This window comes from Thunnus thynnus, chromosome 4 (genome assembly GCF_963924715.1).
Source record: "Thunnus thynnus chromosome 4, fThuThy2.1, whole genome shotgun sequence".
Lineage (NCBI taxonomy): Eukaryota > Metazoa > Chordata > Actinopteri > Scombriformes > Scombridae > Thunnus > Thunnus thynnus.
The window spans coordinates 16,903,979-16,925,023 of NC_089520.1; the positions used below are offsets into that span (position 1 = coordinate 16,903,979).

Here is a 21,045-nt window from a genome sequence, read left to right on the forward strand (position 1 = left end):
AAGTAATTACTGAGGTAGAGGAAGAAATTACAGACAGACCTTTTGATTTGATTATTTTATTCAACTTTCAGCAGGTGGGAGTATATGTACTATGGCAGGAAATCCTGTATGTGATTAAGACAATTAATCTGGGTATTATCATATAATAATGGTAACTAGAGTGTACATTTCCTGAGGAAAATGCTTGTGATTGCTGCTGGCTGATTAGACTGCCAGCTGCTGCTGCTGCTGCTGCCGCTGCAAGGTACTGCTCTTACAGCAAAATCTAGAAAAAGATATATAAATACGATATCAAAATCAAAATCAAATATATATAAAAATCATAATGTGTACCGCCACTTACATGTGAAATTGTACAAAACTCAAACAGAACGTAGCAAGTCAGTAAGGTGCATATCTATCTTCATCATGGTTTGAATTGTTTTAATGTTGATCAGAGAGAAAACCATCTGACACACATGTATAAAAAGACACACAAAAGTTTTCTGGACAATTTTCACACCACTGCAATACATGCTGGGAAGTATATCCAAATAAGCTAAGACTGTTTCAAAAGGACTTAATCTGAAGAAAGAAGGAAACAAGGTGACAAGCAGGGGTGTCAGTACATGCCAGTATCAGTAATCAGGAGATCGGGAGTACCTGTATCCATCTGCATTTTTGTCACCTTCAACTCTAGTGAGTGTTGCCTTTAACAGGTATCAAACTCACAACTTGGGGATCTAAAAGGGGCAATAAAGTGGCAATATTTTTAACCACTGGACTATTTGGATAAACTATTATCTGAAGACAGATGTTGACTTGATTTTAATGTGCATATCTCTCTTCATCATAGCTTCATTATCATATTAAATAATAATATTAAAGAGCGCTGGAGTCACATTGAATGATGGTACGGCACATGATAAACATATTGCAACTTTGTTCATAAGAGCAGAGTTATGAGGCAATCTAACAGGGAAAGCTGACTGTTGCCAGGACAGCTGCAGCAATCAGTTAAAAAAATCAGAAAAAGCACACCTGAATAGAAAGGTTTTAAGTCTGTTTTAAAGGGGTTTAGGGTCTGTGCTGCCCTCAGATGGTGGGAAGACTGTTACACAACCATGGTGCAACAGAGCAGAAGGCTCGATCCCCCCGTGGTGTGGGGGTCTCGTATTGCTGAACATAGAAGCTCTATTAGATACAAAAACATGAATTTGTTGAATTTAATCATCCTATTTCCTCTATAAGATATATTGGTATTGAGAAAGTATCACTTCCTTCAAGAGGAAGTAACTTGAGTGTTTTACTTTCCAGGAAGGAACACATTGGATCCACCATCTGAGAACCCTGTCACCTCATGGATTAAATATAGATTATGACTTGAAGTGTTTTCTGTAATGTACCTCTAGTTATTGGATATTTAGATTAAGTTGTTTATAATGTTCATCTAGAGCTGATGTTTAACTTTTTTCTCTATATCTATTAGGAATCTATTCAAACTCAATGTATTTTTTAACATATTTGAATATACTTAACCAAAAAGATTATGTAAGGTATGAAACATAGTGGTTCTTGTCACTTTGTTTGGAGATAATTGATTGGCTTTCATTGTTAAGAGTTTTGATTCACCGAATGCCTCTTGATTGTTTTTTTTTCCTCACCTTTGTAGTGGAAAATGATTATCTAATCACCATTAGGTGTGTTACTAGGGTGTGTCCTGTATAACATACCAGTGTCTGCGTCCTACTTTTTTTTGAAGATTGTTGATCTTGAAGAAGGCCTGAGGGCTGAAACAACATCTCTGGCTTGATATGCATCTCTCAAAAGAGAAATGCATATCAAGTCAGAGTGTGTGACACTTTTTTTTCCAACTCTCAACTGTTCATTTGGGCACGTGACTACTGTTTTAGGAGAGACTTAAAAAATGTGAACCTATCCTTTAATATGTATTTTTATTTGTGCGTCAATTGTTTGATTAAACCCAATAAAAGTCTAACAGTAAAGTTGTGAGGTTATATACTCCCGTACAGTAGGTGGCAGTATTCACCCATCACGTTGCTTTGTAAATCGCCATTAAAACTGAAGAAGAAATTACGGAAACACATGGTAACCAGTTGGAAATGTGTTTGACTATAACAGCATCTGGATATTTACGGTTTTAGTCTAAAACACCGTCGTTGAATCGTGTAGTTTGGTTTTCTGTGCATCGACCTATTTGGTCATTAATTCTCTTCAATCATGGTTCGAGCGAAAAGGTAAGTTTAAGTCTAATGATGTCTCAACCCTGATCCAGGACCAGGTTGTGATACGCAGTATGAAGTGTGCTTTGTTGAGGAGCTAATAAATCCTGCAACAAGCAGGCTGGAGTGCAATAAAGATCCTCTGAATGCAGAAAATGAGAGATTTAAGCACATCTCTGCCTCCTGTCTTTAACCGTTTAGGGGTAAACAGGTCCAGAGGCCAAAAAGGACAGAGCGATATGATGATGATGATCCTGAAGCCTACAAGAACATGCCTGTCCCTGATAAGGTAAAACAACAACAATAACAACAACAACAACAACAACAACAATAACAGCAGCTCTGTCACTGCTGGCTACAGTGTTGTTGTCTGTGGTTTATAACACTGATAATAGAGCTCTTTATTGATATCTTTATCCATACTGTGTGCTTATGATAGAGATTTAAGTAGCAATTGAACATAAATATAACATAAAGTCCATGAGTTGAAAGATTTATTTCATCATGATAACATATGACACACAGCGCTGTGTTTATTCATCAATTAACTTCAAACAAAGTTCAGCAAACAGAAGAAACTTAAATAAAAGTCAGTGTGTGATCACGCTTTGCCTTTAAAACAGCAGCAGTTCTCCTCGGTACACCTGCACACAGTTTTTCAAGGTACTCGGCAGGTCGGTCGTTCCTGCATCTGGGAGAAGTTGCCACAGTTCTTCTGTGGATTTAAGCATCTCAGCTGTTTCTGTCTCTTCATGTTAATCCCAGACTAACTCCATGATGTTGAGATCAGGTCTCTGTGGGGGCCGTACCATCTATTGCAGGACTCCTTGTTCTTCTTGTAGGTGAAAATAGTTCTTTATGACTCTGGCTGTATGTTTGGGGTCATGCTGCAGAGTAAATTTGCGCCTTTCTGATGGTATTGCCTGATGGATAAGAATCTAAACATCTAAAGTGCCTACAGTACTGTATCTACCAGAGGAAATCCCAGGAACAACAGCTAATAACAACAAACAGAGAACAAGAGAGTATTATACCGTATGCATCCAGCAGATGATGTTTATATTCATTGTATTAATATTAGTGAATACAGGTGACTCAATCCGGAGCTGAGAAGAATTGGCACGTTCAACTGTGGCAATGTTTTTGATTTAGTGTCCACAAGAAAGGGAATTGATGTCCCAAAATTCAAGGCCCACTGCTTTGTTAAAGTTCAGAAGTTAAAAAGGTTTTATTATCATGGCTATATGATTTAAAAACAAGACTGATGTGTATAGACCACACACTGGTCCTTGAGGACAGTATTACATTTTACAATTTTACATTACACGCTTTTATCCAAAGCAACTTACAAGCGAGGCAGGACAATCAAGCGTTAGAGACAAACTGTTGAAATGAGGAATATGAAATTAAGGTTGACCAGCTAAAGTTTACATTTTAACAGTTAAATAAGCTCAGAAAAATCACTGAACTGTATAACCTTTATATTGTTTGTTTGTTTGGTCGTTTATTTGTGATAATGCTACGATTTATCTCCCACTTCTGAATGAAAACCAGTCACTCTCAACTCTGCTTTGCTTTTTTTGTGGCCGAAAACGTCTCTTTTCTTCCTTTCAGAAATCTTCACAGTACTCAAAAGACAAAATCGATGAGTTTCACGATGAGAAGATTGCGGTAAGTTTGTGTCACTAGTGGTTTTGCAGAAAGTGTTTGGTACTGTTTTTATGTTCTAACGTTTCTGTTTTGGTCTCTTGTTTTTTCGGCACAGAAACTTCTTGCCCGTGGAGTTCAAATGGAGAGCGACCCGGAGGAACTGGATGATGAGGTTTGATGCACTCTTTTTGTTTGTTTGATTTCACCCTAAAAAAAAAAAAATCACTGTAGTTCAAGAGCAAATTCAAGGTCATCTGAACTTTGCAGGAGGAAGTGATGGCGCTGGATGATTCTGAGTCAGAAGAGGAGGAGGAGGAAGAAGAGGAGGAGGAGGAGGCAGACATGGAGAGTGATCTAGAGGGGCAAAAAGAAGAAGGTTAACATAAAATCATCAGTGTTTTTGTTTGGGGTTGATTGACTGTCAGACCAGCCTGTTTAACCTGTAACTGTGTCGTCTTCCACAGAACTTCCTAATGAAATGGCCTGGGGCACCAAGAAGAAGATGTTCTATGACTCTGATTATGTGGCTGCCAGTAAGCATCTTTTATCTAATTTATAATCATTATGTTGTCTGTTTGGTTGTGCTCATTTTAATTGTTTTATTACAGAAGGGAAAACAAAAGAAGAGCTGGAAGCAGAGGAAGAAGAGGAGGAAGAAGAGGCAAAAAATATCCAAAAACGTTTAGCTGAAAATCTGAGCGAGGAGGATTATGATTTAAACCTTTTTCAGGTATCAATAAATCTCCCTGGTACACCTGCCTATTAATTCCACCTTTTGTTGAAAAATAGTCCTTTTTTTTTTAAACTTTTATTTTTATGTGGCTGCCTAAATAAAGGAATTCGCTGTGGAGGAGAAGGAAGAAAAAAAGACTGCAGAAAAAGAGGAGAGGATCACGAAAGACCTGAAGCAGATGTCCCAGAAGGAAAAACTGAAACTTCTGAAGAAGGAATCACCAGAGTTTCTTGAACTCATTCAGGACTTCAAGGCAAAGGTGAAACACACACTTACAACAACCTCAGATTTAACAAAGCCAAAAGATATTTGCTTAGCGATCACAAACCAACATGTAACTGATGAGAAATGTTGACGTTCCTGCACGATGTGTGCAGCTTGCAGAGATGAAGAATGAGCTGCAGCCCCTCGTGCAGATGGTCAAAGATGGAAAGATCCCACCAGGAAAGGTGATGAACTTTTAGCTTCATCTCTAGCTGTGACTTTGTTGACAAGACTTTGAAAAATGTTTGTTAGACATTTATCCTTTTAGTATTATGGAAAATATCATTGAACAAGGAGACTCCTTTTACTTCTATGATATTTTTATCATTTGCTGATTTTAAAGGTGCAAAACCGAGACCATAATTTTTCTGGTACATAAGCGATTGTTTGTTTTAAGGCAACTCAAGAAATTTGGTGATTTTAATTGTTTTCAGCAGGCTGCTACTTAATCAATTTTGATTTTCACATAGATATAAATATTTTAGTCTTGATTTTAGGCATTAAGTATTCTCATTCAAATCTACCAGGGAAAATGACGGTTAGATTTACCTCTTCTTTTTTTTAAAAATTGCTAATGCTACATGAATTAATCACCAGTTGTCTTCTCTGTGTAGCTTTATGTTTGGTGCTGTGTTATATGCTAGAATACCAAGAAACATTAATCTTTTTCTATGGAAATACAATTTGTGAATCTAAATCACTCTGGTCCTGTTTTCCAAAGGGTGCTGACTACCTCAAGACAAAACAGCAACTTTATCTCAAGTAAGTTGTTATTAAATTGTAATATCATTTTTGAAAGTTTGCATAATTGGTCCTCTTTGAGTACAGACTAATCTTTGTTTCCTGCTACAGTTACTGCACAAACATCAGCTTCTACTTGGTACTGAAAGCAAAACGAATCCCTGTTCACAACCATCCTGTGATTGAAAGACTGCTCACCTTCAGAAATGTAAGTCCATACATTATATTGACAGCTGCTGCCATGATACACATTAGAGTATATTTTCACTGTCCAGCAGTCAAAACAACTACACATATTCTCTTAATCTGAACAGCAGTCTTTACTTTATCTCCTTCACACACACATTTAGACCCCTTTAGTTACAACCTTCTGTCTTACTGACTTTCTGAATGCCTGCCTGCAGCTCATCAATGAACTAGGTGCAGTTGATGCCCGCCTTGCACCACAGTTTCGTAAGCTACTAGCTGGTGAGGAGAAAGATAAGGCCACCAGCAGACCAGCAGAGAGCAAGAAGGTCGGAGTCTCCAGTAAGAAGGACATGGTGAGATATTTATTTTATTTTCACTGTCCTGAAGGACATCCTCAATTTGAATCTGTTGCTGATGTTTAATATGGAACTTAAATGCTAATGAATGCACGTTTTGTTGCAGGATTCTGGTGAACCGGTGCCTGAGATTGAGGAGGATTCAGACTCTGAGCTGGATGAGGAAGCAGCTTTGCGTTTCTACAAAGGAGTGGAGGAGAGGTTGAAATTGAAGAGGAAGACCAACGACCCAGAAGCTGAATGGTGAGTAGGAACTGAATGTTCAAAGGGCAGTTGTTACAAATGAAACGGGGGATCTGATCGATTGTCAATCTGTTGCAGGTTGGAGGAGGAAGAGCCGGATCCAGATGCTAAGAGAGGCATCACTTACCAGGTACTGCAATATAGCCACTTACACACTGAAATAGTTCACTTACAGTTGGAAAATGTGTCAGATACTGTTACCCATAGTGACTTAAAATGCTGCTCAGTATTCAACAGGAATATAACATGTTCAGAGCAGGTGGAAACAGACATTTGCCAGTGATTAGAAGGCAGATACACTACAGGAAGTCAACTTTTATGCTGGACTAACCTGAATTGATTTTCTTAAATGGGTTTAAATGTACATATAAACAGGATTAAATTTAGCATGGTGTCTTACAGCAGCATAGGTCCTCTCTGTAGGTGGATTATCTTGCTCCCACGTTTGAGAAGACAAATCCTAGAAGGGGAAATTTATACTTAATACTTTATCTATTATTATTCTATCTATTATTGTTAGAGTGCCACCTGCTGGAGGGTCAATAGTATATGTGACATACATATACATATAGTTGATTCAGTACTGCAACTTCAACGAAACAAGTGCATTTACTACATAATTGGTGCACTACAAAAACATCGGAGCAACTTTACAAATTGTATTTCCCTCTTACAGTCTGCTAAAACGTTGCTCACGTGTCATTTAATATTCATTATCATTAAGGAAAATTTCAAGATAAATCTTCAAAATATGTATGTTTCAATACAAGGTGCCCCTCCATACTGTATTTATCATGCATTCCATCTCAAACTTCCCCATTTCTGAACAGTAGTCCTAATTATGTCCCTTTACCAATTCCACAGATGGCCAAGAACAAGGGGCTCACACCAAAGAGGAAGAAAATTGACCGTAATCCCAGAGTCAAGCACAGAGAGAAGTTCAGACGTGCCAAGATCCGCAGAAAGGGACAGGTTTGTACTCCACACACACTGAAGACGTCATTTTCATTACATATTTTTGATGCCGTCTACATGCTTATCAGTTTGAATCAAGAGTGTTAATGGACAACATTGATATTAAGACTTAATGTTCATGTTCATCAGGTCCGTGAAGTTCGGCGTGAGGAGACGAGATACAGTGGAGAGATGTCTGGTATTCGTGCTGGAGTCAAGAAGAGCGTCAAACTTAAGTAACCAAGAGAAAATTCAAAATACTCTGCGACATGTAGCCATGAGAGTGAGAGAAAACCAATGGACTGTACTTGTCAGTGTTTATTATACAGGAGGTGACTGATGTTGTAAAGAATGTCACTGATTTATTTAGCCGTCAATCATTGTTGTATAAAGACACTGAAATGTTCATTTTTCTGTTCTGAATTATTTCAGAAAGTCAATAAACATTTTATAAACTTTCAATAAATTGTGTATTGTCTGACTACAGAAACAGCATTATAACATTAGAGGCTCATTTGTAGAACATTTCAAAGGAGAAGGGAAGGCATTACGTGTTTATAGGTACAGCAATTACTACAACATACATACTGAATATACAGTAACTTGAATATACAGTAACTTGTCAGCAGAACAGGCAAGTACGAATATAAGCCAAACTCGACAGCACAGACACAACTTACAGCTGCATCATTAACTCAAACATGCAGTGGACGGTGATTGTCAGCCCAGTTGTTGACTTATGAACTGGTTGTGTGCTGATGTCAGGTTATTCACAATCCTCTCCTCGATCTCCACCTCATTCTTCACGTCCTCTTCTGTGAGGATCAGCTCGGCCTGAGTCTCAGGGGTCACCACCACCACGTAACCCCGCCTAGAGTCCAGCACGTTGGCCACCACTGCCTGGTGCCTGTAGGTGTCCAGAGCTCGCCGAGCCTTGTCCAGCAGGATGTTTGCGTCTGTCTCCAGCTTGAAGGATATGACGAAAGCCTGTGGTGCCCAATCCTTCACCAGCGGGGAGAGAATTTTGGGGACCATATTCAGGCTGAGCTGAAGGGGAGAAAAAAAGTATGTTGTAATTAATCAAATTTAAAAACACTTTAATGTACAGTAGTGTTTGGTGGATTCTTTTTATTTCACTCACTTGAAGAGGTCCATTGGAAGACTGGATTTTGTGTTCAGGCATCTCAGATGCTGGGATGTAGAAATCAGACACAGCTGCAGCCAAGTAAAACATGGCCTTAGATCCTAAGTGCAGAATAAACATTTGAGGACAGGTTATGAGCAATATGCCAGACAAGAGCCGCTACTTCAAGCTCTAAGGTGTTGTTAATATCTACCTATTGTGCTGAGTGCCTGTGCCGCTGCTTTAAGGAGGTGCAGGTATTCTGACAGAGTGCTGAACTCTATGGGTAAGAGAAATCTTCCCTCCGTCACTTCCTGGTATCGCTTCAGCACTTTGGCAATGTTTGGAAGCACCTGCTGGTTAACCACCACTTCACCAGTTTTACCGGACTCTCCGTCTCCTCCTTTGAACTGTAGGGCATCCAGGATGTTTATGGTTGAGAACATACGTGTGTAGGGGTAGAGGGAGCGATGTCTGTGTAGGAAGATGACAGCATAGCCAGCGTCTATGAAATACTCTGCTGAGGAGGCTCCTCTCCTGCCGCTGCTGAAATTATCGAGGAAGCGAACAGTGCGGGACTCCAGGGGAACTTTGGTGCCTCCTGATGTGATGAGAACCACTCTGCGGCCCGCTGTCGCATGATGCCTGGCAAAAGCAGACATCTTCTCCTTGACCTCCTCAACATGGGAGGGAACGGCAAATTCTTCAGCTAATTTGCCATCAATGGAGGATATTCTGGGTTCTGCCATCACCTGGTGAAAGAGAGAGAAGCATCTTTAATTCAACAGTTAGACAAGTTAAAGGACGGGCTTACAATTCTCAAGTCTGTCTTAAAACAACAGTCAGGAGCCCAAATGAACATTGAAATAGGTTTTTCTTACCATAATCATTCCTCCTGTTTATACTGGCCATTAGAAGATCCCTTCATAATGCACTTTCAGTGTAAGTAATTGGGTTGGGGGGGGGAATCCCAAAAATGTATTTAAAATTTATCTAAAGCTAATACGAAGCTTCAGCCATCCAAATCATGGCAATATCTTTCAATGTTAGTCTTTCTGGTGCCAAATTCCCTCCTTTTGTTACTATACTTCCACTGCAGCTGAACAGGAATATGCTGTCCGTTGAGACACAAAGAGGGAATTTTTTTTACTACAAAGACTGCAACTGTGGTTCCTCTTTTTGTTACTATACTTCCACCGCAGCTCAAAGGGGAAACACTGTCCTTTAAAGAGGTCTCGGAGTAGTGATGGGCATTGACAGTCACACCTATCAACATAAGCTGTATAATGTCTTCTGAGGGTTTGGAGGGAGCTTTTTAAAGTCTAAGAAATTAACCCCTGATGATGTCATGAGGCATTTACTAAATCAGAGTAAGTAAAACATAGTCTTGAAATCCTATGTGCAGAATAAACATTTGAGACTAAACATTTGTTTTACAGAAATTAGTTACAAACTGGAGGAAGTGTGGGTTTAGAAAGACATGGGTGATTGCCTGGCAGGAACTGTAATGAAAGACATAATGAGATTGAATTATGGGAAGTTGAGGATCCAGTACTTTTGGGGCTTAACCCCAATGAGTGACTAAAATTAGGATATTTTGGCCTTTTTTCCTGTCTCTCAACTTTATGGAAGTGCTACAATTTGCTTGTTTACTCCTTTAAATAATCAGCCTAACTTAACATTACAAAATATTGTTTTATCCTACAATACAATACGATAAACTCAATTGCCAGTTTATTAGGTACACTGGGACTAAGCAGTGTTAATAAAACAGCCCTGCAACAAATCCTGAAGGTTATCATGTTCAGTAACTGTTCTAGAGAAGTGTTGATTCAACTTTATGGTCATTTTGGGAGGTGTAGTTTATGGTGCTGTTGGGGTGTATTGCCTTTCACTGAGAAACACCTCAACACAACACAATTTAACAGCCCAAAAAACTTCAAAATGTTGATAAAGTTGAATCGACACCTCTCTAAAACAGTTTCAACAATGTACACACACTTTAAAATCACAGTATTTTTTACGAGACTTTACAAAACTAACCCTTACAGTAACATTATATTAATATAATTTTCTTTAAATCTAGCATGAACCTTTCAGGGAGTGTATGAACTCCACAGGTTAACCTTGACCTGAATATTTTGCGTCATAAGAGCCTCTTTGCTGGCGACTGGTTTCTTACAGGAAACCCAGACTTGAGATAAGTTTGTCAAGGTCAAACTAAGGTTGACACTTTCTGAATTTATCTGAAATATGTTCAGTAATATGACAGGTGAAAAGAAAGGGGTAGGTGAGTCCTCTTGTGCACTCTTTTGCAAAAATAACTCTACGTAACGTTACCTGCTGTTTGTCAATAATTTGCCACTGTGAAAATTACCCGAATGTAACAAAAAACAATACTTGCTTTATTATGACAATTAAAACCAAAACTGCAAGAAGCCCTACTTTATATTCCGAGGTGGAGGGACTATTTCAGTCAGATACAGCTTCACAACTTCTGCACTTCCTGCTTCCTCTTCTTCTTCTATGGTTTTACTGGCGGACTACAAAACAACGTTAAAGGTGCATGCCGCCACCTACTGTATCGGAGTGTGTAACATCATGACTTTAAACAACAAAAACTAAAAAACAAACGAAAATAAATAAGTTATATTCTTGTGATTAAATCCGTTTCGTTTAAGATTTAAATATAGCCCTTTGAACCTGTAACTTACACCAGCTTCTTCTCCCCCCCACCCCCCCAAAATTCTTCTTCTTCTTTGAGGTTTAACAGCAGCTTGCATCTTTGGTGTTACATTACTGCCACCTTCTGGAGTTAGTTAACTCCTACAGAGTCCGCTTTGTCAGATTTTTCCAATCAATCCTGTTCTCTTGAGAAAGCTGACTAGACACTTCCTATCTTGTTCACTTCCACTAAACTCCAGTATGCCCAGTTTACACCTGCTCTTGTCAGCCCTGATCTCCTCATTCCCTCCATAATATCCTTTCTTTCTGAGGTATATTTCTTGCAGTTAAAAAGTTCATGCTCTACTGTTTCTGCTACCTGACAATGTTCACAAAGTACATTTGGATGCTTCCCTATAATGTGGAGAATCCTGTTCAGATTACTGTGTCTTCTTCTTAGTCTGGTCATTACTACCTCCTCTTTTCTATTTCCTCCCCTGCTTCTCTCTGTATCCACTCTATTTTGTATTGCATGTAGTTGTCTTCTTCTTGTCTCTTGATCCCAGTGCTGCTGCCACTCTTTACTGATTTTCTTCCATGCAATACCATTTCCCTCTGATTTTGAAAGTTTAATTATGGTTTTTATGTTTTCTTTTCTAACAGCTTGTTTGGCTAGTCTGTCCAGTCTTTCATCACCCATAATGCCTATGTGCGCAGGAACCCAAATGACTGTGACCACACTGTCTTGTTTTATTACTCATGAGTGTACTTCCATTATTTCAAAATAGTAAGTCTTGACGATTACTGGATTTATCTAGCTTTAGGCTGTACAGAGCAGATGCTGAGTCACTACAGATCAAAGCTCTGTTACGTTTGGCTTGTTCAACCCACTCTAAAACCATCCAAATGGCGCACAACTCAACCATATATACATTACAGAAGTTTGATGTCCATTTGCATATTGCAACTCTGTGGCTTGGAACTGCAACTGCAGATCCTGACACCAGCTGGATTCTTTGGTCTTTTACTGTCAGTGCTACCAGTGGCTTTAAGCAGTGATACCTCTGCCGCTCATGGCATCTTTGAGGTAAATGGTGTTGAGGCAGTATAGTGCGTCAGTTACTTTCAGTTACTTTCTCACTTTCATATGATGTGTCAGACTTTGTGAAACATTTGCATCACCAAGAGGGTAGAAGGGGGATTTCTGTAAAAGGGGATCTTTTGGTCTGGACTCTCCCACTGACTCAGCAAAGTGTCACAATAGAGAAACTTGATGGTTTGATGCTGTTCTGGAGTATCTGGACCTCATTAGATTCTTTTATTGAATAGTTTTAAATATTAGGAACTTTCTCAGAGATGCTGGTTGGATCTGGGTGCATGCTCCATTGCACATTGTTTTCCTTATAATTTGCATCAAACATCTGTGAGTTTTTGGTGAGTTTTCTACCTTGAAGGAAGACAGGGATAATCCAATTTCAATTTTCTTTTTACAAAATGAAAAGCAACATTATACTGAATAACTTTGAAATATCAAGTAAAGTCTTATGTAATTTCTTCTGTCATTCCCAGAAACTACAGAGTTTACAAAAAACCTCATTTAATTTCATAATTCATAATTATAAACCAAAAGAACTACTGTTGGTTGTCAAATTTCTATTTGATTTACAAAGGTGCATTTGGAAAACCAAATTCTGCACCAGGCAGCTAAAAGAAGAAATTATTATTAACTTTCTTTCTTTCTACTTTTGGCTTTTTAAATATGTATCTAAATAATTTAAATTTTATTACTTGATAAGTTGTGTTAACATTTGATCTAAAAATGCAACATTCTCATGAATTTGCAATTTTTTCACAAGTTAATGGGGGGAAATTGTTGTCCTGAGACTGATTGGGAATTTATGGTTTAAATAACCTTCAGACAAATTTTATAAACCCTTGTTAGTTTCTCACATAATCAGCACGATCGATGCCTGTAAAGAAACTTGTTTAATTTAACCACACTGTAGCACATTTTCAGGATTTATTAACAGCAGTCCCTGTTATCAACCAACAAGGGGCGCTGTTGCACCGCTGAATAGACAATCACAACATTTGAACAGGAGACTGTAGTTCATAATACTGCTTGTTGATTGTATTGATTAACCTGTGATCAGTTTCGGCACATTTTGTTGATATAGATGATGTTATGTTTATAGAAATAGCCTTTGTTAAACTACTTCTTAAAGACCAGTTAAAGGAAGTAAAGTAAGAGCTGGTTCAGGTTTGAATAAACCCATCTACCTGGAATCCTTTGTGTCTTGCACTTGAAGCACTTGAAATAGTTTTAGGTTGTTTTCTGTTTGGTTGGAAATGATGCATAAAATCAAACACTGGTCAAAAGTCAGTGTTTGGTGCAAACTATAGACATCTGATTGGAGAATATTTAGTATAGTTTATAGTTACCCATAAAATAAAAACATTGTAAAGAGATGTGTTGTTTTTTTAAATATAGGATAATATTTTTCTGGATTATTGTTTTCCACTGAGAGCCTTTTTCAAGATACCAATGTTCTCTGGTTTTTGACTTTATACACTAATACACTAACTGAAACTTAAGTTGAGTCATATAAGTGGAGTGAAATTACAACCAATTTAGTAAAACCATACAGAATTCTTTTAAAATCTTACCAATAACATATTTCCATTCTTTGACAGATATACTCATGTCTATCAGTCTTCTTGACATAAACCACATCTTGTACATACAGAGATATGGAGGGGGGTGTGGGGAGTGGTGGTGGTGGTGGTGGTGGGGGGGGGGGGGTTATAATAAATATCACAGTAATAATGAAATATGATGCAGACACTAAATTCAAATATACCATTAAATGAGGTAAGAAAGAACAGTTAAGACCAAGGTCATCATGCACTCATTCGACTACTTAGTACCAGTGCGTCCTTAGTAATTTCCCTCTGAGAATTTAGAGGTTTATTAAGTAATCTGAAGTGCAGTTTAGATTTTACAATGAGCATTTAGACATGGTGGGTTTTTAAAAGGTGAATGCAAATAATTTTTATACTTTACTGCATTGAAATATGACCACACAAAAAATAATGAATGAAATAATTCAGTATGTCAGCATCAGGATTTTGAAACAGCATTTAGATCATAGTGTAGGAAACTCTGGGACATATTACTGCATTGAAAGCGAACAAATAAATAATTGCTTGAGAGACTAGAGACAATTATTTTTGAGGTAGTCTCTTTTTTTAGTTACGCAGTGTTGCGGAGACATAAAAATATCCACATAACAGTGGTCTATGGAACAAATTGTGCAATAAATCTTTTATACATGCTGTTTCTACCATTGTCAAAGGCAGTAACATTTCTAGTGCCTAACATCAGCATATAAAGAATATTGACAAAATGGGGGCCATAAGATATATATTTTAAAGTACCACTTTCCAATAAGGCAACCTTTATAAGGGGTTTGTAATTTGCAACTAATGGCTTCCTAATAAATAACTGTTTTATTGGTAATGAGCCATTAATAAGAACAACTTTTTGAGGTTGCCAGCTTGTGTGTGTCATCCAACAGGATACTATCTTTCTGGGGGAAAAAACCTAGAAAGTGTGAACCTCACATGTATTTATTAATGGATTAGCATTTACCATTAACACATAAAACTGCATTAAACAGGAAAGATAAACACCGACCAAGAGGAATTTTCCACAACCTGGCAACCTAAAAGTTGCTCTTGGCTTTAAACTAGTAAATGATTTATTACTCATTAATAAAGCCTTTAGTTTCAACTTATAAAGCCCTTTATAAACGGTGACTTATCAGAAACTGGCTCCCGTGTGGATTATCTTCTACTTTCTGCTGCTTTTATGCTGCGATGCTGACTTCTTTTATTGTGTCTTTTCCAATCCTTCACTTAATAAGCTATATCTTACGCTAGAAGGCACTTTGGGTCACAATCACTCACAATGCAGTTGGTTTATTGATTAAGTGATTGATAGTTCACGTGTGGGCGCAACCCCGGCTGCTATCTCCACTGCGGGCTTGCGTTATACCGCGCGCTAGTTTCTGTGGCGGCAGGGTTGGTGAGGTGAGAGGGACAGAAAAAGTCTTCATGTGCGTTGTCGTATGTGAAAGTAGTTCCGGGCATTTAACCCAAACGAGAGGAGGGAGGGGGGGGAGAGTCCCGGATGTTGGCTCGGCTGCCGAGAGAAAGGCGAACGGGAGAAGGCGGAGAGAAGCTGAGGAGGGACGCCACGGCACCGCAGGCACACCGGCGAAGCTACGGCTACAGCGGGTCTTTGCACAGGACAATACACGTCAAGAGCACAGGACACTCCCGGGGGTCCCCCCGATAGCTGTAGAAGAGGAGGTGGAAGGAAGGGGAGGGGGCAGTTACTCTGAAACTACCGTGAGGATTTACAGAGAGCCGCCGTCACAGCAGCTTTCTCCCAGAGTAAGTGAGCTACACGGGCATGGAAGTTGAACTAAGGCCCACGAAATGGACGACTTTAACGGGGAAGTGAGCTGCACTGAAGTTCTGGGGATTGAGCCCGGTGAACAGGCCCTGACACACACGGCTTTCCGCTCGCTGTGGCGGGGCGTGCTGGGGGGGGGGAAGAGCCAGTCAGTGTTTCCCCTACGGTCGGTGTTAGTACACCCCCGGTCGGTGTTGCTGTATAACTCTCCCAAGTTGACAGCTCTTGCGTTAGCCTCGCTAGCACCGACGTGCAACCGGTGACAACTGACAGGGGCAACTTTGACAGCTAGCTAGCCAGTTTTGGTTGCCGGCTAACTTTAGCTGAGCGTTGTCAGTGCTTTCTCCTGGGCCAGGACTAGGTGTGTGTGTTGGGTTTTTCCTCGCCTTAGGTGGATATAATGACCTATATCCCAGCCCTCCAACAGCTATCGTTAGCTAGCTGTTCGGTATGTGAGACGCTGTGTGTCCAGCATGAAGTGTGTGTGTGTGTGTGTGTGTGTGTGTGTGTGTGTGTGAGAGAGAGAGAGAGAGAGAGAGAGAGAGAGAGAGAGAGCCCAGTGTCATTTGGCTTTTCTGCGTGCACCGATGGTATTTGACTCACAGCTGTTGCAGTGTGTTTTCTCGTCTGTCAATCGTCTGTTTCTCAGGCGGCTAATACATTCCTCCAGAAAAAAAAAAAGATCCTTCTATGTAAAACTAGTCGACCTGTGCGAGAAGGCGGAGGTTTGTCATGTTGGCTGGACACTCAACAAGTGCAAAGCATGTTTTCAGGTGAATTTTGTACCGCTGAATTTGATCTCGGGGGCTGTCTTTTTTGCCTCTGGTGGTGTATGTACCCTTGGCACAAATGGTGTTGCAGCTAGATATGAGGTCCTGTGTGCAAGACATTTCTCAGGGCATTGCTTCTCTTTGCTTTGATGTTTCACCAGTTGGTGTGTGTGATCGCAATAGGGCAGACACTTTATTAGTTAATGCTACGACTTTAAACCTCTGTGGCATTTGCGTGCAGCTGTGTACAAAACAGTGTCCTTGCTTTATCCTTTACGGCCTTTTTTTTTATTTGAGGATGGATGACTGAACTCCCCCCGCTGTCAACTTGTGCAAGTTTTTATCAATGAAGTCACGGTGTTATTTTAATGATCGAGGTGCAACGAGGTGAAATTTATTAGATGATACTCCCATACTTTAGTTTATTTTGCCATAAAGTGAGCATCAAAAGGGTGAATTTATGACTAAAACAAAACATTATAAAATTCCCCACGAACATCCCAACCCTTGCCAGACCTTATGCTTCAACCAACAAAATGCCCATAGTGTTAGTCAGCACCCACAATCAAAGGTCAGACCTGGTTTGCTTCTTAATCACCCATCCTTTAAATAGCAGGCCTACAGCGGGCTGTCTGGATTGAAGCTATCTGTGCATGCAGCTATAGATGACACATGGTGTTTAAGTTTTGATGTTACTCCAGCCAGGTAAGCAGAACCTGTAGTTTCATTTAACATATTTTATCTAGCAATGCATATGAGCATTTGTCTTATTCTGTTAATTGTCTCGCCACTTTCTGATATTCTGATTGATTTTCAAGAACTGATACTTACGAGGCTCCATGTGCAGTTTACTGTTAATTGCCATCTCATTGCAGTGTCCTCAGCTCAGTCTTGACACTGACAGATGTTAACCCCTGCATTACAAATACTTTGGACTTTGATGCCATTCATAAAAAAAGCAGATTTTTAGAGAGAGTTTTGCTTTTGTGAGCAACTATGTATAATAAAGCAGTGATATAATTGGTATACTGTAGGCAGCAGAAGTGACGTTTTGCTGTTGTTTGCTGGCTTGGCTGATAAAGAATAGACGAAGTGTGTAGATAAAGTGTGTGCTTTTTACATATTGCATGCAGAATCACGGCATATTTGGTATTTAGAGCATTGCTGTTCCATCTATCTGAGCTTATCAGTTCATAAGCAGTGTGGTTAAGATGTGGCAAAAGGAAAAAAAAAAGATGTTGTGGCAAGGGGCACGAGGTTCCTGTTTTTGCATATTTCTTGGGCGATTTACTGCACAGACATTTTCAGATATTTGACGATTTGTCTTTGCTGTTTCACCTGCGATTGCGCCGAGCAGAATTTGTGACTTCTTGTTGATAGTTTATTTTTTTTTCAATCAACCTTGAGGTTCTGATAAATTCTTCAGTTGTGAAGAAAGTATAGAGACAATTACGCATCTGTTTATTCTGACAGTAAGTGATAAGTGTGAATGGGAGGATGTGATGCAGTTTCTCTTTAGTGGTGGTTTTTAGTCTGCAGTGGTCTTTGAAAAGTCTATTGCCTAATGGCTTAAAAACATGGCATCTACACCTCCAAGGTCTTCTTGTTTTTTTGTGTACAGACGTGGCGGCATATTCATCCATCTGAAAAAAAAAAGCCTTTATCATCATTTGTCGAAGACAAGGATTATATAGAATAACTATGTTGATATTTCATCATTGTGCCACGGATAATGTTCAGCGGGGGGGGTGATGGCGTTTAATTTAGTAGATTAAATAGAATAATGACTTAATATGTGACTAATTTGGATAGATGTCAAGGGTCAGCAAGCCAGTAGAGCAGTGTGAATTTAGAACGGGTTTCTACTTTTTTGAATACCAGCACCTCATTTGGAATTCAGTATGTGGCCCTGTGCCTAGCCCCGACTCACTGAGAGGCTTTTTAATTTCTCCCCTTGTTGAAGTGATTATTCAAATGGCCATCCGTGAGATGCAGTTATCAGACTCCTGGTGGTAGTTGAGCCTGTGGCAACATGAATGCCCATCACAGCCTACCCCCCCCACCCCCCCTTCCCTCCCTCACCACCCTGTGTAGTTGGACAGCACCCAACAGGTACCCTCTGTAGCAACCCCTATTAGACCGCCACATCTTACCCCTCAGGCTGAAAACCTATTGTGTTAGGCGATTGGCAGATGGCAATTTATTCATGAGGATGCTGGTATATTTTTTTGGCACGGTGTAGTGGTGATGCTGTTGGTCAAAGGCCTGTGTTTTAGTATTTTTATGATGACTTATTTTTGGTTTGAATCTGAATAAATAAGAAAAAGAACTTTATTGATCTTGAAGGAAATCCTTGAAGCAGATGAAACAGAAACAGGGTAGAGAAAGACATTTCTTAGTCAAATCTAAATACTATGTACAATAAATAAAAAATAAAATGAATAAAGAGTAAAAGATAAAATAAAAAATACAATAAAATATTTAGGTTGCTACTTACACAGTACAGCTATAGACATGTATGTGGCAGTGCAAAATAAAAACAATGTAGTTGTCAGCGACAATTTATATTAATATTGAATGATAAAATTAATTATGGCCACAGTATTGATAGCAGAAGCAAAACCTGATACTGCATATTGCAGATATAGCACTCAATGTAGATAGTAAATTGCTTCCATCCAAAATGGGCTTGTTTCAGTTCTTCTCTGCTCAGAAATGCAAAGTTATTTTAGGTTGGAGTTTCTTTCTCCCCCCCCCCAAAAAAAAACAAAAAACGGATTTTCCTTTTTCTTTTCAACAGCTGCTTACACTACACGGAGGCGAGGCCGTCCTCTAATGCAGCTGAGTCCATATGACAGGACAGTTTTGAAATAAACCCCCCCCCCCTCACACACGCGCACACACTCTCCCCCACATATCCAGTGTGAAGTTTTGCTCTCATGGAAGCCGTGTTGGTGAGGAGGGACTGGTTCAGTCTTCATTAGCAACGCTGTGCATCACTAGAATGCAGATGAGCTATGAAGCCATTCATCTGCTGGAAATGCCTCCCTGATTCCAATTTGAATCTTGTTTGCAGTCACATTGTGTGAGCCCACTTCTCCATGTTAAAGAAGTCTCTTTATGTGAGAGATCAGAGGGGGATAATTGCACTTAAGTGAACCTCATTTAGTGCTGGCCAGAGCAATTACTGTGACTGCAGTTATAGGCGTTTTTTGGGGCCTGGAGCAGCTGTCATTGAGTCTCTGTAGCTGAGATATCAAATAGTGAATAGAATGACATTGGCATGGCATCATGGGAATGTCAGATCCTTGGATGGATTTTAATTAGTTTTTGCAGGTTTTTGCTCAGCTCTTTTTTTCTTTTTTTTTTCATCTGAAGAAAAGCATAATTAAAAATGACTATTAGAAATGCATCATTTTAGTAATGATTGAAAATAAATTATTCTCAAGGTGCTGTAAGGTGAAAAAAGCCAGCACTCTTTCTTCAGGCAAAACCCCCTGGGCTTGAGGGAGATGTTTTATCATTAATGTTATTCAGGAGCCAAATTTTGAGTTTTGCTCAGCTGGGTGCTTTAATCTATTTTTGCTGTAAATTAATGAATTTTTAAAGAGCCCCTCGCTGGATACGGGTGGATGTGGGAATGCAGCACTGGTTCAGTTTTCAAACGAGCCCCTACTCCACCGTCACCCCCACCCACCCTCCTCACGGGATGGAGAGAGCGAATTTACTGAAGCACTACACTTTCATTTTTTATTCATCCAGCAATACACTGCCTAGTTCTCCTCATCCCACCCCCTCCCAGTCTGCTGAATCCGTCAGCGAACTAGTCCTATATGCTCCAATCCATGTCCTGGGTTGGAATTGGATGTGGACTTGAATCAGTTAGGGAATCATGTGATGTTTAATTTAACTGGTTCGTTGCCTAACGTTATTGGCACATTTGCTCAGATGCATGTTTTATCTGAAAGTGTTTAGCCATTTATTTCCCCATTCTGACTAATCAGGGCACTTCGATCTACAGGGGAACTACTGTACCTACCCACACTAGAGCTTGCTGGGTAAGTTTAGAAAGTGTAGGAGAAAATGGTGGTGGTGGTGGTGGTGGTGTTGAGGGGGGGGGGCCGCGCCGCCGCCGTGCTCCTGTAGTGCATGGCGGTTTCTGTGACTCATTCCAGCCACATGGTAGCAAAAAAGATTGATAAAGTTTGTGGCAAGTTTATTGCAAATATTCAATTTGATCTTATCTTTGTATTACATTCACAGCGGAAGTATATTAGCATAAGTGTTTATGTAAAAAAAAAAAAAAAAGATAACGTCTTAGGCGGTTCTAGTGCACATGCACAAATGAAATCAGGGCCTACAAATCAACTCCATTTAAGGGCAGTTAATGTGGTGCTTAATGGGATGTAAAACAAAGACGATTTAAGAGTGAATTCAGTATACGTATGTGTCATTTGAGATTTTACTTAGTCAGGTGCTAAGAGTCCTAAATGAATAAGACTGACTTGACTTTTGTATGTCTTGAAGACTTTAATAATTAATCATATTGTATGCTTTGTCCTTGAGTTTTGATAGGCCCTCAGAATCGGCATATTTCTCTTAAGCTTTTTTTTTTTTTGTTTGTTACTCAGTAAAAGTAATTGATATGCTTGTATG

General features: G+C 39.4%; 3 protein-coding genes across 7 annotated transcripts in view; 2 read left to right on the forward strand and 1 right to left on the reverse strand.

Annotated features, from left to right (window-relative positions):
• Positions 1-2,054: 2,054 nt before the first annotated feature.
• Positions 2,055-7,818, forward strand: utp3 (UTP3 small subunit processome component). The gene is made up of 16 exons (XM_067586996.1): positions 2,055-2,237; positions 2,424-2,511; positions 3,837-3,893; positions 3,988-4,044; positions 4,140-4,248; positions 4,337-4,405; positions 4,481-4,602; positions 4,709-4,864; positions 4,983-5,054; positions 5,591-5,631; positions 5,722-5,818; positions 6,015-6,152; positions 6,262-6,398; positions 6,477-6,528; positions 7,263-7,370; positions 7,503-7,818. The coding sequence occupies exons 1-16, from the start codon at positions 2,221-2,223 to the stop codon at positions 7,590-7,592; spliced, it is 1,410 nt and encodes a 469-aa protein (XP_067443097.1). The 5' UTR covers positions 2,055-2,220; the 3' UTR covers positions 7,593-7,818.
• ppcs (phosphopantothenoylcysteine synthetase) lies at positions 7,653-11,112 on the reverse strand. Of its 2 annotated transcripts, none has more exons than XM_067586998.1 (4): positions 10,921-11,112; positions 8,690-9,227; positions 8,494-8,597; positions 7,653-8,399 (listed from the first exon to the last, which is right to left on the reverse strand). In XM_067586998.1, exons 2-4 carry the CDS (start codon positions 9,222-9,224, stop codon positions 8,073-8,075), a joined length of 966 nt encoding a protein of 321 aa, XP_067443099.1. In that variant the 5' UTR covers positions 9,225-9,227; positions 10,921-11,112; the 3' UTR covers positions 7,653-8,072. The 2 variants fall into 2 exon arrangements, with proteins under 2 accessions (XP_067443099.1, XP_067443098.1); XM_067586997.1 differs by lacking the exon at positions 10,921-11,112 and adding an exon at positions 9,357-10,742.
• Positions 11,113-15,322: 4,210 nt separating this feature from the next.
• The window catches only part of foxj3 (forkhead box J3), an 80,488-nt gene continuing 74,765 nt past the window's right edge, over positions 15,323-21,045 (forward strand). For all 4 annotated transcript variants that reach the window (XM_067586992.1, XM_067586994.1, XM_067586995.1 and 1 more), the window contains exon 1: positions 15,323-15,597. The gene's annotated coding sequence lies outside the window, so the exon portion shown is untranslated. The remainder of the gene's footprint in view (positions 15,598-21,045) is intronic.